The sequence below is a fragment of the Triturus cristatus genome, chromosome 9 (genome assembly GCF_964204655.1).
Source record: "Triturus cristatus chromosome 9, aTriCri1.1, whole genome shotgun sequence".
NCBI classification, from domain to species: Eukaryota; Metazoa; Chordata; class Amphibia; order Caudata; family Salamandridae; genus Triturus; species Triturus cristatus.
The window spans coordinates 859,050,330-859,064,492 of record NC_140592.1 but is presented as its reverse complement, the minus strand read 5'-3'; the positions used below and the strand labels follow the sequence as shown (position 1 = coordinate 859,064,492).

The 14,163-nt window shown below is 47.7% G+C and overlaps 1 protein-coding gene across 3 annotated transcripts in view; it reads right to left on the bottom strand.

Annotated features, from left to right (window-relative positions):
- Positions 1-13,018, bottom strand: part of ZNF839 (zinc finger protein 839) — a 188,160-nt gene extending 175,142 nt beyond the window's left edge. For all 3 annotated transcript variants that reach the window (XM_085626338.1, XM_085626340.1, XM_085626339.1), the window contains exon 1: positions 12,283-13,018. In XM_085626338.1, the coding sequence (XP_085482464.1) occupies positions 12,283-12,804 (522 nt within the window). In that variant the 5' untranslated portion in view covers positions 12,805-13,018. The remainder of the gene's footprint in view (positions 1-12,282) is intronic.
- Positions 13,019-14,163: the final 1,145 nt, after the last annotated feature.

Sequence of the window (14,163 nt, the reverse complement as noted above, 5' to 3'; positions counted from 1 at the left end):
CAGTGGTTTTTAGCTTGTTTTCCCTACCACCGTGTGATTTCATCTCCTCACTGGGTGACCGTGTGGAGGAAGCCAAAATCATGTGATGCACAGTGGCACTGTGCTTGTGGGCAGGTATGTCATTCTCCTCATTTGTGGTTTATACTCCACAGCCTCGTTTGTCCTATGCACCGAATACCCACCTTTTGGGTTTGCCCATACCAACGGGCATAGTCACGCAGGGGCAGCTGGCCGGGTGGGATGCTGGTAGGACAAAAACAGTAGGTGCAATGTTCTACGAGGGCATACCGTTGTCACATGAGGACTTTGTACACACTAACGGCTTGCCGGATACCCTGGTTCTCTTACACGCCAGACTGACGCACTGGGTGTAAAGGGTGTGGGCCCCAGATGGGCAGGAACCGCAAACGAAAGAGCTAGTTCATATACTACACTTAATCAGTAATGGTAGTCATCTGACGAAATGGTTGTATACGGGCATCAGGAAAACGCAGGTTTCCCCATTGGGAGAGGTGCGTGCTAAGTGGGATGCCGAGATGGAAGCAGAACTGACAGAGAATGGGCAACACTACTAGCTTATCTGAAGGTAGTTTCGCGTAATGCGCAATTTAAATTTATCCAACACATAATCACACAGAGGGCACATCTGACACCACATAGACTCCACAAGATGTTTCCTGCAGCTACATCGAACTGCCCGAGATGTGTGGAGGCAGATGTGGGGTTGACCCACATGTTGTGGGCCTGTCCAGCATTAGCACAGTACTGGGCGCAAATATGAACAGGCGTGGTTGGTGGGCGGCATAGGAATTCGGCGAAGAGCTGCATACTAGGGGTATATCCTTACCAGAAGGGTTATAAGGTGCAGACGCGCTTTGCTAACCTAGCGCTAATAATAGCAAGCGGCACATCACTAGGAGGTGTGAAGGCCACCAAATATTGAGGGATGGAAGGAGGAAGTACTAAAATGGAGCCTAGCCGAAAGTGTAGCGATCCGTAAGGAGGACCAGCGAGGGCAGAGGAAAATACCAATAGCAATGGCATGGGATATGTTGTGCGAAGCCTTTAAGGGATGGGAGGAGCCTACACAGGGGGCGGCTGACACGATGTACGATACATCACAGGCACCGTAGCCTGGCTTGCACACTGCTACAATATACTACCGCGCAGATAACACACGATGCAGGATTACTGATAATATGGAGGCAGATTTAGTTAGTGCTGACCAGGAACGTAAAGCGATATACCGAAATGTTCCTTTGTCTCATATATATTGCCTTAATGTGCTCATTCCTTTTGTTACTAAACGTGTGTAAAAGCTCATTGTACTCTACACTAGAGCGGAGCCCGATGGGGTCGCCCAGATAGTTAACTGCGGGGTGGGTGGGTTTCCAGGGTGGTTGAATTGAGACTGTTAAAATTAGATATCGCTCGTTAGAATTAGTGAATGCAGGAAGTGTTATTATACAACGTAGAAGGAGTCCACTAAAGGATTATATGTACTATAATTGGGGACTGACGAATGGGTGCTAAGGTGATAATTGTAGTACTTGCAAATGTAACGAGCATTTGTATACAAATATGTTGGAACGAGTGATGGTTATACAAATGTATACTTGAAAAGCTCAATAAAGTTTGTGTTAAAAAAAAAAAAGTGTGGTTTATACTCATTGAATAGATAAGCCAGTCGAGGAGATTTGCTCCTGGAGATCGACATATTTGCCTCTCTCCTGAAAAACCAGCTCCAGCATTACTTTGGCTGGCACCTCGCCACTCATGACAAGGGGCACCTGTCATTTGCTATGATATTGTGCGTCATTTTGCAGGAAGCAGGACCAGTTGTCTTTGGCTTTTCTAACGTCTTTTTTGGTTCCAGTCACACTATGAATTTGTGGTGGAAACTGCACATATTATGTCTGCACTTCTTGGTATGTCAGCTCCTCCAACTGGTCTAGATTTCAAGAGTTCATGGTGCTTCAACAGACTTCTCGAGGAGACTCTTTAGCATCTATAGGAGTCATGAGCTCCAGAGACCACAAGACATTTACCTGGAAGCCCTTGTTTCATTGGTGAATGGCTAGGAGTCTGACTCCCGTTCAGGCACCTGCTGTGCAAGTCACAAACTGCTTGCCTATTCTTTTTGGGAAAAGCAAGTGTTACAGGACAGTTAAAAGCCAGCATTTTCTGCTGGTCACGATATAGTCAAAAGGGTTCCTATCGGGAAGAATCCCTATCGGGAAGAATCCCTTGATTTACAATCTCATGATTAATGTCCATCCGCAGAAGCACCCCCGCCTCGGTATTTGGTACTCTCTATGTAATCAGTATTTTAAGTTTCCTGTTGGGAAGGCACTCGAACACATTTAGATTTGATGCAACTGTTGTGTAAATTGGCAACGTTCCTATGCTTGCATTCTTGCACAAGCATTTCAAACGTGGGCTTGGACTTTATGACTAAATCAAGCATTGGGGGGGGGGGGGGTTGCTTCACATTGGATAGAAGGTATAAGACTTTATCTCCTGTTATTTAATCATATTTCCGTGGTCTCTTGACGGTGTCAAACTGGACAACCATTGTGAGGAGTGAAGATACAGCTTAGAGAATGTTGCATGCATGGGCAGTTATCTAAAACACCAATGAGAATATGAACTTTATACTGAGAAAGGCACACTTGTGAGCAAGAATATATTTATACGCATATATGCTTTGTAAGGAACTTTAATGGAACTAATACAAGCACCCAAAAAATTACAAATGTTATTTTAGGATTAAGCGTAATGTCTGTAAGAGTGATGTGTGTCTTTTTCCAAACCTAATAATGCCAATAATAGAATAAAAAAATAAGAAATAAAAATCGGGAATGAGAAATTGTGGTAGAGGCGAGGAAAAAATACTCGCAATGTGTACCCTCGAAGGGCAGAGATGTGAAACTAGGCTCTGCTGTTACAGTCACTAAATGAGAAAATTATAATCCTACACAAAGAGTCAAGAGGTCATTGTTTATGGACCTTTTATCCAAGCAATACAAATATTTTGGCAGCATTGTCTATCAATCTGTCGTTGTATTGCCATGTATGTCTCTCTTTTGCAGCTTCATATTCTTTTTCAATAAACTGTATGTGTAAAGTGTTTTAATACAAAAAAATCCTGAACCCATATTTGTGGTCTGTCATCTACGTTTTGAAGCAAAATATATTCTTCGGATGCCACAAAGTCCTAAATTTGGTCTTGAATGTTTAAATTCCACAGGACGGATTACTGGCTTCACCTATGCCATGCCAAAGGTGAATACGACTTCCACTCGTTTGCACTAGAGAATGAAAGGTCCTGTAGGTCTCCGTTGCAGCTTCAAAGCCACAGAATGTGTAAGAAACACAAGGAGAAAATAAGTAATACAAATTTCAGGTGCATTAGCAATGCTTTATTTGCGCATCCCCCCTCCACACACAAATCAAAAATTAACGAAATTGACTTAGAACACATGACTATATGTGGCTATTGCAAATTCACTGCGCTCACAGATTAGTGTTGAATCTGAGACGCACTCCTACAGGATATAATTATTTGGATAAACTATAGATGAAATAAACTGAATAACAAATATTAAAGTCGTTTCATGATATAATACGTGGCAAATGTACAATTTGAAAATGTGTTCCTTGGGGCTCTGGAGATGTGCAACTCTTTCCTGTACTGCCATGTAATCACGATTGGTTTAAAAACAGATCAACACCCCGGCATACTTATTAGCGTTCTCTCAAGGCGTTGCATCAGGGGCGTAACACAGGCCCCCGCATCCCCCGCGGTCCGGGGGGCCCCCCAACCTCCAGGGGGCCCCCTTAGCACCGCACTTCAGCTGGAGAGCTCCACATCAAGTTCGGAGGGGGGCCCTCCACGTACCCTGCACAGTGGCGTCGCTTGGAGGGGGGGGGGGCGGGGCGCTCCGCCCCAGGCGGCACTATTTTGGGGGCGGACAAAGATATTCAGATAAGGCTCGGCTTGCTTTCGTGGACGTTCGGGGACGGGCAGAGAAGGAATAGGACTCGGGCAATGTCCTCTTCTTTTTTGTGCTGGCAGCTGTCCCCCCCCCCCTCACTTCCTATTATTCCCTCTCTTTCTGTCTTGCTCCTCACTTGCTGAAAACCGTAACTTCAAGAAACAGTTCACAACCTCTTTCCTTCTTTCATTTAGTTGCTTCCCTGTGAAATGGATCCAAAAAAGAAGAAGCATTTGCAATGCAATAGGTCTCGCATTTATAAGAGTTTGAGCTATTGGCATTGTAAAATTACAATGCCTTTTATTTATGTTTTGGTTTTAAAACAAATAAAAGGCATTGTCATTAACAATTTCAGTAGCATAAACTTCGCATAAAAGCAGTGTGCGGCATGCAGCAGTGTGCGGCGTGCAGCAGTGTGCGGCGTGCAGCAGTGTGAGGCGTGCAGCAGTGTAAGGCATGCAGCAGTGTGAGGCATGCAGCAGTCAGCAGTGAGTAATGCAGCAGTGTGCAACAGTGTGTGGCGTGCAGCAGTGTTTCATGTAGCATTGTGCGGCGTGCAGCAGTGTGAGGCGTGCAGCAGTGTGAGGCGTGCAGCAGTGTGAGGCGTGCAGCAGTGTGAGGCGTGCAGCAGTGTTTTGTGTAGCAGTGTGAGGCGTGCAGCACTGTGTGGCGTGCAGCAGTGTGCGGCGTGCAGCAGTGTGCGGCGTGCAGCAGTGTGCGGCGTGCAGCATGCAGCAATGAGTAATGCAGCAGTGTGCAGCAGTGTGAGGCGTGCAGCAGTGTGAGGCGTGCAGCAGTGTGAGGCGTGCAGCAGTGTGAGGCGTGCAGCAGTGTCGTGCAGCATGCAGCAGTGTGCAGCAGTGTGTGGCGTGCAGCAGTGTATGGCGTGCAGAAGTGTGCGGCGTGCAGCAGTGTGCGGCGTGCAGCAGTGTCGTGCAGTGTGCAGCAGTGTCGTGCAGCGTGCAGCAGTGTCGTGCAGCGTGCAGCAGTGTCGTGCGGCGTGCAGCAGTGTGCGGCGTGCAGCAGTGTGCGGCGTGCAGCAGTGTCGTGCAGTGTGCAGCAGTGTCGTGCAGCGTGCAGCAGTGTCGTGCAGCGTGCAGCAGTGTCGTGCAGCGTGCAGCAGTGTGCGGCGTGCAGCAGTGTGCGGCATGCAGCAGTGTGCAGTGTGCGGCGTGCAGCAGTGCGACGTGCGGCGTGCAGCAGTGTGTAATGCAGCAGTGTGTAATGCAGCAGTGTGTATTGCCGCAGTGTGTGGCGTGCGGTAGTGTGCGGCGTGCAGCAGTGTGCTGCGTGCAGCTGTGTCGTGCAGCATGCAGCAGTGAGTAATGCAGCAGTGTGCGGCGTGCAGCAGTGTGCGGCGTGCAGCAGTGTGCGGCGTGCAGCAGTGTGCGGCGTGCAGCAGTGTGCGGCGTGCAGCAGTGTGCGGCGTGCAGCAGTGTGCGGCGTGCAGCAGTGTCGTGCAGCATGCAGCAGTGTGCAGCAGTGTGTGGCGTGCATCAGTGTGTGGCGTGCAGCAGTGTGCGGCGTGCAGTAGTGTGTGCCGTGCAGGAGTGTGTGCCGTGCAGCAGTGTGCGGCTTGCAGCAGTGTGTAATGCAGCAGTGTGTAATGCAGCAGTGTGTGGTGTGCGGCGTGCAGCAGTGCGCTGCGTGCAGCAGTGTCGTGCAGCATGCAGCAGTGAGTAATACAGCAGTGTGCAGCAGTGTGCGGTGTGCAGCAGTGTGCGGCGTGCAGCAGTGTGCGGCGTGCAGCAGTGTGCGGCGTGCAGCAGTGTGTGGCGTGCAGCAGTGTTTCGTGTAGCAGTGTGCGGCGTGCAGCAGTGTGTGGCGTGCAGAAGTGTGCGGCATGCAGCAGTGTGCGGCATGCAGCAGTGTGCGGCATGCAGCAGTGTGCGGCATGCAGCAGTGTAGCAGTGTGCGGCGTGCAGCAGTGTGCGGCGTGCAGCAGTGTGCAGCGTGCAGCAGTGTCGTGCGGCGTGCAGCAGTGTGCGGCGTGCAGCAGTGTGCGGCGTGCAGCAGTGTGCGGCGTGCAGCAGTGTGCGGCGTGCAGCAGTGTGCGGCGTGCAGCAGTGTGCAGTGTGCGGCGTGCAGCAGTGCGGCGTGCAGCAGTGTGCGGCGTGCAGCAGTGTGTAATGCAGCAGTGTGTATTGCCGCAGTGTGTGGCGTGCGGTAGTGTGCGGCGTGCAGCAGTGTGCTGCGTGCAGCAGTGTGCTGCGTGCAGCAGTGTCGTACAGCATGCAGCAGTGAGTAATGCAGCAGTGTGCGGCGTGCAGCAGTGTGCGGCGTGCAGCAGTGTGCGGCGTGCAGCAGTGTGCGGCGTGCAGCAGTGTGCGGCGTGCAGCAGTGTCGTGCAGCGTGCAGCAGTGTGCAGCAGTGTGTGGCGTGCAGCAGTGTGCGGCGTGCAGCAGTGTGCGGCGTGCAGCAGTGTGTGCCGTGCAGCAGTGTGTGCCGTGCAGCAGTGTGCGGCGTGCAGCAGTGTGCGGCGTGCAGCAGTGTGTAATGCAGCAGTGTGTGGTGTGCGGCGTGCAGCAGTGCGCTGCGTGCAGCAGTGTCGTGCAGCATGCAGCAGTGAGTAATACAGCAGTGTGCAGCAGTGTGCGGCGTGCAGCAGTGTGCGGCGTGCGGCAGTGTGCGGCGTGCAGCAGTGTGCGGCGTGCAGCAGTGTGCGGCGTGCAGCAGTGTTTCGTGTAGCAGTGTTTCGTGTAGCAGTGTGCGGCGTGCAGTAGTGTGCGGCGTGCAGCAGCGTGCAGCAGTGTGCGGCGTGCAGCAGTGTGCGGCGCGCAGCAGTGTGCGGCGCGCAGCAGTGTGCGGCGCGCAGCAGTGTGCGGCGTGCAGCAGTGTGTAATGCAGCAGTGTGCGCAGCAGTGTGTGGCATGCGGTAGTGTGCGGCGTGCAGCAGTGTGCGGCGTGGTTTGTAAACAACAAGAAAAGCGGACATCAAAGGAAGGGTGGGAGGGAACGAGCATATGGGGTGTGAGTCATAACGAAAGTTAATTGTTGTAAGAGGGGATACAGGGAGTGAGGCCGAGCGCGCGCTGGCGAAAGCAGTCTGCTGCTTTCAAGTCCGATGCCAGATGCCAGCTTCGCGCTTGAATGCCTCACATGCACTGGCCATAAACCGCATTCCTAAGGTCTTGTGCCCCTTACTAAATCTCTCTGAATGCGTGAGGCGGCGCACGCGCAGGAAGTAGGTGGTGGCAAATGGAATGCGCGTGGTTGTGCGCGTAACCGCCACCCAATCCGCCTGGGAAGCCTTTGGGAGCATTTTCTGAAGCCCCTACATAAGTCTCGCTGAGCGATCGCTTACGCGATAGCCAGGCGAGACCTAAAACACTCTTGCGGGAAATGCCCTTTATCTGACATTTTTCTATTCCAAAGTGCAGCGGAATGGAGAGAAATAGAAGGTTTTACATATGAAAAATAAATATATAACTAAATAAAGCAAGACAGAGTGGTTGCAAAGTGGCCAGATTGGTTTTGTTCACATCCAAACACATGGTCCTCACTTTACAGACTTTGCAGTTAAGCACTACTTTTGTTTTCTCGTCTTTTTTTGAACAGCATTGTTGTCCCCAGGTGGGGAAGTGCACCATTCCTGGAGGTACTGCAATACCTGGTTGATGGGTGGATTGGAAAACAAAATGCGTACCATGGCTCTGTTTATGGATGTGGTCTTTTTAACCCCTTGAGTGCCCCTCCCTTTCCACGCCCTGTGCCGGGCGTTTCATTAGCGGGCGGGGTTCATGACGAGATAGTCTCGTCATGGGCACAGCGCAACCGCGCTCAATGACGAGACTATCTCGTCATGGGCACTAAAGGGGTTAAACCATACTGCTTACGTTTATTAAGGATATAAGCAATGGACATTGAAACGGCCCCCTTCAGGGCCCTGTAGTCTTGTCCTTAAGTTTTCAGGTAAAACCACTCGCTGATTTCTGAATAGTGAGTGAGAGATCGTTAAGGTAAACATGTTGTTTCTGCTTACATTTCAAATGCTTTTCTTAATCTTGCATTCCCTATGAGTGTTTGCCTTTACTTTTTTTTTTTTGTAGGCAGCATATTACTCTTATCAAGTGCATAATTTGAATTAAGCCACATCCAAGTGTTTATAGCGGGCACAATTAGGTTGTAGCTGAAGGCAGTGCGAGTTTCACTCAGTGGGGCAGTATGGTGTTCAGTGGGGGAGAGGATGTGGCACTATGGCCAGAGCTGCCGAATTTGGAACTGGGTTCAGCCTTCATGACCAGTCCACCAGACCACTCTACTGAGGGAGCGTATTCCCATGCTAGACCTTACAAGACCCCACTAGACCTTAGAAGGCTTGATGTCTTAGCACAAGCAGGTGTACCCTAATGGTGTCAATTGTGAGTTAACCTTGAAGGCTTGTCCACCACAATCCATACTGAAGTTCATCTCCAGTCTTGCGGGTAGGCCTACGAAGCAGCACACCCTAGAGCAACAGTGATCCAGTCACTGTGACTCTGTCACTGAGGTCACATGAACCTTGAGCAGGTTAGGGCGGTGCGAACGGTGTGACCGCACTGGGTACCTATTTCGGGTGGGTGCATAGTGTTTGCAAGTATATTATGGTTTAAAAAAAACTTGCTGCCTCCTTCCTGGCCTTCAGCAATTTTCAGAAACAATAAAAATGTCATGATAACTTCGGTGATTAATGTTCATCCTAGAGAGAGATCCGAGTTTTGTCTAGTGGAAGGGTTGACTCCTGGAAAGGTAGCACAGAGGATTAATATGCCTGCTGCAAATAACATGTACCATGCAGATCACAAAGTGCACTGCTTTAATGGGGGGGGACCATGATGAATGGTCATTTAATGTCAGCTATAGATGATGGATCCCTGAACAGTGTCATGTATGTGCATGTTTGCATTGTGCTGAGGGGATTACCAGGTAATTGTTCACGCAGCTCTCTGATGGATGTCACATGCGGTTTTTCTGAGTCCCCAGATATATTATGCAGTCTGTGTGTGTCCTATTTTGTACTGCCAGTCACTGCCCCTCACCGGTGTATTCAACTGTGTAGCCTTGGACTGCGTCATGTATGTGCATGTAACTTGCATGATCGAGGTAAGTATTAGCGGCGATACTACGCGTCTCTCGGTCCTCTTTCAAGTGCTTGCCGTCCTTTTTCCCCCAGCACCCCCCCCCAACCCCCGGGCGGCAATTGAGGGATAGCCCCGGGCGTCACAAGCTCTAGCTACGCCTCTGACCCTGCAGGGGGGGGGGGTCCTCAAGTTTCGTTACGCCACTGCGTTGCATAGCTTTTTATATTAATTAAAAGGTCTTTATTCAGTTTGAAACAAACCATAAAAGCACAGATTAAGACACAGTCAATTAAAAAAACACGGTAATTCCATCATAATAAAAACAACCACTATCATACAAGTACATCAAAAGAAAGCTTTGTGAAATAGAAGGGTAAAGTGACTTTGTGCATAAAATACAATCACAACGGGTCCATATCCTCTCCATTCAAAATGTCATTAAAAACAAAATACATAAACAATATATCTTATTTCCCAACAATTCTCCTACAGTGGACTACAGAAATCATAAATTTGTAAATAGTTAAGAACACCTTATCAGTCTGGAGCAACTGCAGGTACCCCAGTGCCTCTCTACATTTCCAAATCTTTAAGTTTCTCAACAATGGTCCTAGTATACGTTACAACTCACACACAAAAATAACAGTTGCAGTTGAGACGGAGGCATTAGAGTTACATGGGCACGGGGGGAAATCTTTACTGATAAACACATTTGCAGGGTAAGACACCAAAAAACGACCAATTCCTAATCTAATTAGGTATCACCTTTTGTTTGAGAAGTGACCTAGGCAGCCATGGCTCAATGGATGTAGTAATTGACAAAGGGTAGTACAATTCAACCAACCTCTTCTTCAGATCAGCTTCCCATCTTTTTTTCTACCATCAGCTTTAGTAGTTCACCTTTTATGGCATTTTGTGACCAACTTGTGCTTAACAGTGAATCAAACAGGTCTAACCTATTCATTGCTCACAAGTCTTCTCTGATACGTGTGAACCATCTAATTTTGTGGTCCTTGCCATTTTAAGGCAGTCAGTAATCACCGTTTGTGTCAAGGAGGCCTCTGGCTGGTCTGTACCAGACCGATAACCATAACAGAGTAGGCGCCATCCTCAAGAGATCCCCCAGATATTGGAGCCTAGTTCTTCGTGCACAATTGTGGATGGAACATTGTTTGGTAAAGACAATAGTCTGCGCAAAAAACTATTTTCACTGGTCTGTATTTGGGAATGATCAATATAATCCCAGACCCCACGCCATACGAGACAATAAGTACAGGTCTGGTTTTATAAATTGTCATGGCAGTATCCAAAGGCATGGTCCACATTTTGCAGCCAATTTAAACACAGAAGCTGTTGCTTCCTCAAATTGGCTTATTCTACCAGGCCTCAGATGCCGCCAAGTGATTTTACAGTTGATCGGGACCTCCAGGTAAGTAAAAGCAGACAGCACTCAAGTGCAGTGCCATTAATATGGAAAGGAGTCAACCTTCTTCATGGGCAGACGCAAACAATAGTGAAAGACTTTGCTATATTTGTAAGGAGGCCAAAGTCTGACATACAGGACACAAAAGTGTCTAGCAAGTTTTGAAGACCACAACCCGTCCTGGCCATGAGAGCGCAGTCGTAAGCGTACATAAGGACAGGTAACAGGAGATTCCCTACCTTGGGTGGGTCAGCTGCTGCAGCTAGGAGTTGTTCATCAATATCGTTGATATAAAAGCTAAGGTGTTGCATAGCATAATAGTCTGACGAGCTCATGTCCAGCTAGTAGTTATTAATCCGTTTACAGGGCTGGTATCTTACACGAGTATTGTTTACAGTTAACTTTCAATTAAAGCTAGACCACTCCAGATTCCATCTATATACAAGGTCTCAGCATCAGTAAGAGCTCGATCTAATAAACGCAATTACTTTGCAGAGCTTAAAAGCATGAACGAGCTTTGTTCATGTTCAACAAGAGAAACAAATATATCAGTACAAGGGAATTGATTAGTTACATTTTTAGGTCGAGCCTGGGCAGTGCAAGTGCTGCTCTGCGTGCCATGCTGTATTAAAGTATGTACTTGAAGCCCCGCCCACATTTGTCATTGGCTTGTATCATTGTCCTTCGTAAATGCTGGTTTCTGATTCGTTATTTAGCTTGTTATTCCCTCCTCAGTACCGCTTTGTCTTCATTAGTAACCTCCCACGAGGACTGGCCCTTTTACTTTGGTTGTTACTCTGTACGTGTTATCTAGTTTGTGAGCACCATTTTCTTGAATGAGTTTCTTACTGCAGGAGGGTTAAGCATTTGGTATGCAATAGGTCTCGTATTTGTGAGAGTTTAAGCTCTAGGCATTGTAAATTACAATACCTTTTATTTATGTTTTAAAAACCAAAACATAAATAAAAGCAATTGGCATTTACAATGCCAATAGCTCAAACTTGCGTAAATGAGCGCGAGAGATACATCTCTCTCTCTCACTCTCTCAAAGTTCCCTGCGAGTTCTATTTTGCAGAGGGGTAGTATTTTTAGAAAGACAACAGTTCTCCAAAATAAAACTGACATTTTTTGTAGCGATAAAGTGCCATGTACATTTGACTCAAGAGAGTATCCAGAAATTTAAAACACCAGAGTATGAGCCATACATTTAATGACACCACACTAGGGAATTCCAACCCTTACTTTAAGAGCTTTCACAAATGCATCAGTGTTGCTTACTATCCATTATTTCCCCATTGTAGAGTCCACCGTTTGATCCATCCATCAATCAATCAATATATGCAGCCTTCAAATTATCAACCCATCTTTTCACCCACTCATCATCGTTTGACCCTTCGGTCCATCCTTTCATCTAACCCATCCATTCGTTTCTTGCATCAGTTCACCCAACCAACTAATTTTCCTCCTACCAATTCACCTATCCATCCTTTATCGCGTTTCATCCGTCAATCTTTTCTCAAACTCATCCTTTCATCATTCACGCTTCCATCAACTCTTAGTTCATTTCTAAAATGCATCGTTCTTTACTTTATCCTTAACGCCCTTCATTCCCCCCTCATTATCACCCTTTCTTCCTCCAGGTAATAATAACCCCCCCAAAAAAATATTATTTTATTGCCTTCGTCTGTGAGAGCTGTATTGTCAGAGGGCTAGCACTTACTTTCACTATTAAAAGTGCAAGTTCACTTCAACTAAGTGTTGGATTTTTTTTTTTATTAACTAAAGGGGAAGTTACAGTTACCTTCTGCTGGACGAGTCTGGTGACTGCATTCAGTTTATTCTGCAAAGCCACGTGTTGGGCCACGGTCTGCAACTGTTGTGCTGCGTTCTGCATGAAAAGCACAGGGGCCCGCAGACCTCCGGTGTTATTGTTCCCCGTGGGGGCTTCCGAGACTGAAGAAACAACAGTGTGGTCAACGACTCCTTTCAAATCCCTTGGCATACCATCCCCCGTTCCCAAATTAAGGGCCACTTCCTCCTCCACCGTCACCTCAACCACCTGCTGCTGGTCGAGCAGCTCCTCCAGCTGTCGCTGCTCATCGTCCGCATGCCCGCTGCTCCCCAACAGCGAACAGTCGGGCTGCATGTAGATAACTTCATCTGTCGGGCCACCACCACCCGTTACTGCCGAGATCTCGCCAGGGACGACCTCTTTGCGAGACAGACTAAACGGTATATCCATCTCCACGTAGGTGGGGCCCCAAACTTGCAGCACCTCCGACTCCTCGCACTCTTCGCCACTATCCTTTTCGGCTTCTGCCATCTTGAGCTTTAATAATATCCGGAAGTGTTTCAGTTACGTTTTGCTAATCGGTCATGTGTAGACGATGCTGCCAAACCATGAAGTTACAAGTGATGGAAAATGCATTGCGCGATTAATCAGTGTTCCGGCGATACTCCATCTGCTTCCCGATTGTAACCCTAGAAGCAGCATTCACATAACCCGAGGGTGCTAACTAGTTAACACAAAGGAAACTACTAGAGCGTCAACGCGCCGTCTTTCGATGCACCGTAATCATAGCCGCCATATTGTAAAAGTGTCTATTTACTCTGGAGTTATGGCGTTTTAGTCATATTGTTTTTTCCCCAATAATAATCAACATTGTTTTCATAATGTTATTATGAGGCTTCAAATACCTGACAACCGACAAAATAAAGAAATATACTGTGCAATTTATTGAAAATAGGTATAGTTGGTGACTAATTAGAAAACGAATTTGTTTCATTTTGATCTTTAACCGGGGATTTGCAACTTTCAAAGCCAGTTTTCTGAATGGTCGTCTAGTTTAAGTGTCGAATATACTTGCGTCACAAGAGCCAAGCTAGTCCTCCTTTTATTTCTACAGTCCTAGTTTAGATTTGCTACTTCTAGGATGACCCACTGTACTATTCCAGACATGCCAACCCTCCCGATTCAGGCGGGAGGCTACAGATTTCAAGGCTAGTCTCCCACCTTCCGATTCCTGCAAGCAAAAACCCGATTCCTCGGGGTTTCAGCTGACAGGGCTTGGTATTGTGTAACTGCTAATTCTTCCAGCAAAAGTCAGAGTGGCGATGCAGGGGCTCTAGAAGGGGTGACAAACCAACAAAGCCCCATTAACAAGCGAATGGTCTTTTAAAGACCTGTGAAGTACTCCGGGGTGGCTGTGTGTGTGTGCCCGGTAAGCTGTTTCAGCCCGGGCTGCCACACAGGGGAGGGGGGCGGGGTGGTGTATGCACTGCCAGCATCCTGCCAGGCCAGTGCACAACACTTGCATCACCCTCTCCCTGCCTGCCATTGCGCTCCATGCTTCTGAAAGGTAAGAAAAAAAACGTGCATTTGCGTTTCAAATGTCCGATCCTGCAGCAGCACACTTCCAAAGCCCATACATGACAGTAACCCGATTCAAGACCCCATTCTTCCGATCATTTTTTTTTTAAAATCTCCCACTTTGTTCTTCTGAAATGTTGGCATGTATGCTATTCTATCATGCAACATTTTATAGTATTTGTGAATAAGAATTTCGAATTCTAGTAAGGACAGGCAGTTGCGAATTATGCTTTCTATTTGTTGCATATTTTCAATAGCAGCTACGGAACAAGTACTATCAAAGCCAATAGGTCTAGCCTATGAGATCTTTTA